This window comes from Colobus angolensis, unplaced genomic scaffold (genome assembly GCF_000951035.1).
Source record: "Colobus angolensis palliatus isolate OR3802 unplaced genomic scaffold, Cang.pa_1.0 Scaffold17, whole genome shotgun sequence".
NCBI classification, from domain to species: domain Eukaryota; kingdom Metazoa; phylum Chordata; class Mammalia; order Primates; family Cercopithecidae; genus Colobus; species Colobus angolensis.
The window spans coordinates 293,859-296,628 of NW_012114821.1; the positions used below are offsets into that span (position 1 = coordinate 293,859).

The window sequence follows — 2,770 nt, forward strand, 5'->3', positions numbered from 1 at the left end:
CGCTGACGGCCTGATGCTGCTTCCCTTTGCAGCCCAGCTCAACATTGGAAATGTGCTCCCTGTGGGCACCATGCCTGAGGGTACGATCGTGTGCTGCCTGGAGGAGAAGCCTGGAGACCGTGGCAAGCTGGCCCGGGCATCAGGGAACTATGCCACCGTTATCTCCCACAACCCTGAGACCAAGAAGACCCGTGTGAAGCTGCCCTCCGGCTCCAAGAAGGTTATCTCCTCAGCCAACAGAGCTGTGGTTGGTGAGTAGCAGGCAGCAGTTGAATGCTGAGAGGGCTGTTGGGTGAACAGGCTGTGAGCGCCGGCGGACAGCCAGTAGCTAGACTTGGTTCCTGGAATTACCTGTTGTTTCAAAACTTGGGTTTTGTAAGTTTGAGGTTATTCTGTAGTCTCAGTTTTCGTCACTGTAAAATGGGCACAATAGTACCTGCCTTATTGCTATTGTGGCATTAAATGAGATTGGGATTATTCTGTAGTCTCAGTTTTCGTCACTGTAAAATGGGCACAATAGTACCTGCCTTATTGCTATTGTGGCATTAAATGAGATTGGGATTATTCTGTAGTCTCAGTTTTCGTCACTGTAAAATGGGCACAATAGTACCTGCCTTATTGCTATTGTGGCATTAAATGAGATTGGGATTATTCTGTAGTCTCAGTTTTCGTCACTGTAAAATGGGCACAATAGTACCTGCCTTATTGCTATTGTGGCATTAAATGAGATTGGGATTAAGTCACTTGGGACTTGAATTCTAGTCTGGGCTTCCTGATTGCTGTACTTGCATACAGTTGGTTAACAGCTTTTTCAGATAAGGCAGGGAGAGAGTTGTGACTTTCTCAAAAACACCTACTGAGTGAGTGAAGGAGGATTTGAGTCTTGGTTAACTCGCTGTGCTGTTGGGAACATTGGAATCCTTGTTACAAACTCAGCCTCGCACGGGGAAGCCCTGAGGTTGTATTCCTGGAATAAGCAAAGCTGAGATGGGGCAGGCTGAATCAAGTGTCCCGTGTCAGGTTGAGTGACCTGCCGGATGTCTCACACATGGTGAAGGGGTGCTTCCCCGCGCTTGGAGCTCAGCCAGCATTCTGGGTGATGGAGGTGAGGGCCTTGGCTTGACTGCTCAGTGTGGATTGAAGAAACTGGATGTCGGCTCACAGGGTGCAAGGGGCTCTCTAGGGTGGAGGCGAGTGGGCTTTTTGCTGGGTAGTTGGATGTAGTATTGTGAAGGTGCATGACAGGAAATTGAGGGGAGGAGGTGGGGGTGCTCTGACCGACTAGAGGTTCCCTGAGGTACCTGATCTCCCTTACAGGTGTGGTGGCTGGAGGTGGCCGAATTGACAAACCCATCTTGAAGGCTGGCCGGGCCTACCACAAATATAAGGCAAAGAGGAACTGCTGGCCACGAGTACGGGGTGTGGCCATGAATGTAAGTAACGCAGAAATGCAGGATTGGGTATTCAAGGCACGGTGGCCACACGAGCAGGCAAGTCCCATCCACAGGTGGCCCTGCAGGAGGGACATCTGCAGTGGGAGGAGCAGTGGGCGGTGGTTTGTAGTCACAGGACTGTTGATCTTGCTCCAACCCTCGTGAAGGAGGTGGGCTCACCCGCATTCTAAAGCCATCTTCCTCTGCCTACAGCCTGTGGAGCATCCATTCGGAGGTGGCAACCACCAGCACATCGGCAAGCCCTCTACCATCCGCAGAGATGCCCCTGCTGGCCGCAAAGTGGGTCTCATTGCTGCCCGCCGGACTGGACGTCTCCGGGGAACCAAGACTGTGCAGGAGAAAGAGAACTAGTGCTGAGAGCCCCAATAAAGTTTGTCTGTATGCCACCAGGCTGTGCCCACCCCATGGTTTCAAAGGGAGGCGTCCCTGCTGGGAGGATTTCTGTGGGATCCCCCTGGTTGGTACTGGGAGGAAGGTAGACTACTGGAGTAGACCACCAATGAGTGGTGGAAGCGTGAAGGGAAAGTCTACAGCTAGAAATGAGGTGCAGGTACCCTGGGCAAGACCCTTAGGTGGGTGACTCAGTACCATGGCTTGCAGTGCTTGGATGTAAGCACTTATTTCACATATGGGGAAACTGAGGAACAGGAAACAGAATAGGACACAATCATGAGCCTGGTGTTCTGAACCATACCCTCACTCTGCCAGCTCACTGCTAACTTGCTCAGCACCTGAGGTGTTCCTTTGCCCACGGTCTTTTGGCTACATCCTTTCCCTCCGTACTGGGTACAGCTCTGCTGATGTCAGTGTGTTTTTGTAAAGTCACTACCAGGGATACCGGGCTTGCAGGTGTCTGTCTTGCACTGAGAACTTGGGATGGGCCTGGAGGAACATGGGACAGACACTCTGTCTACAGCCAGGAAGTTATTCCTAGCCTGGCCTTTACCATTCTGTTCTGCAGACGACTGGGAGCACCCTGTATGCATTCCCACCCTGCCATGGTGGGGAGTGGTCACTGACTGGAGGGTTCTGGGTGCTTTTTCCTGTGGGTGGAGCCTCATGCCTTACCTCATTTTCTAGCCTGATAGTGACAGGTGAGGTTGAGGGTGGTGATTGAGTGTGGGGTCCCAGGTCACTGCTGGGATCGCTGAACAAAGGGATGAATGTATGCAGTGCGTGTATGGGCATCCCAGAGCACCCAAGAGTCTCTTCACCCACCCACCTAGAGCCATACACTGCAGAGAAACTAACCAGGAACAGCCCCCAAAGCTGCATTGATTACCTTATTCTGAGCACATGGCCTTTCCCTACTGGCA

At 52.1% G+C, this 2,770-nt stretch overlaps 1 protein-coding gene across 1 annotated transcript; it reads left to right on the forward strand.

Moving 5' to 3' along the window:
- Positions 1-7: 7 nt before the first annotated feature.
- RPL8 (ribosomal protein L8) lies at positions 8-1,842 on the forward strand. The gene is made up of 3 exons (XM_011938001.1): positions 8-251; positions 1,318-1,433; positions 1,647-1,842. Exons 1-3 carry the CDS (start codon positions 14-16, stop codon positions 1,803-1,805), a joined length of 513 nt encoding a protein of 170 aa, XP_011793391.1. The 5' UTR covers positions 8-13; the 3' UTR covers positions 1,806-1,842.
- The last annotated feature ends 928 nt before the right edge of the window (positions 1,843-2,770 follow it).

Excerpts from the sequence above, each read along its gene's own strand:
- RPL8 (XM_011938001.1), top strand. The coding sequence starts at position 14 with ATGCTGCTTCCCTTTGCAGCCCAGCTCAACATTGGAAATGTGCTCCCT. Across the intron at positions 252-1,317 it reads AGCCAACAGAGCTGTGGTTG|GTGTGGTGGCTGGAGGTGGC; the intron begins GTGAGTAGCAGG and ends TCTCCCTTACAG. Across the intron at positions 1,434-1,646 it reads TACGGGGTGTGGCCATGAAT|CCTGTGGAGCATCCATTCGG; the intron begins GTAAGTAACGCA and ends CTCTGCCTACAG.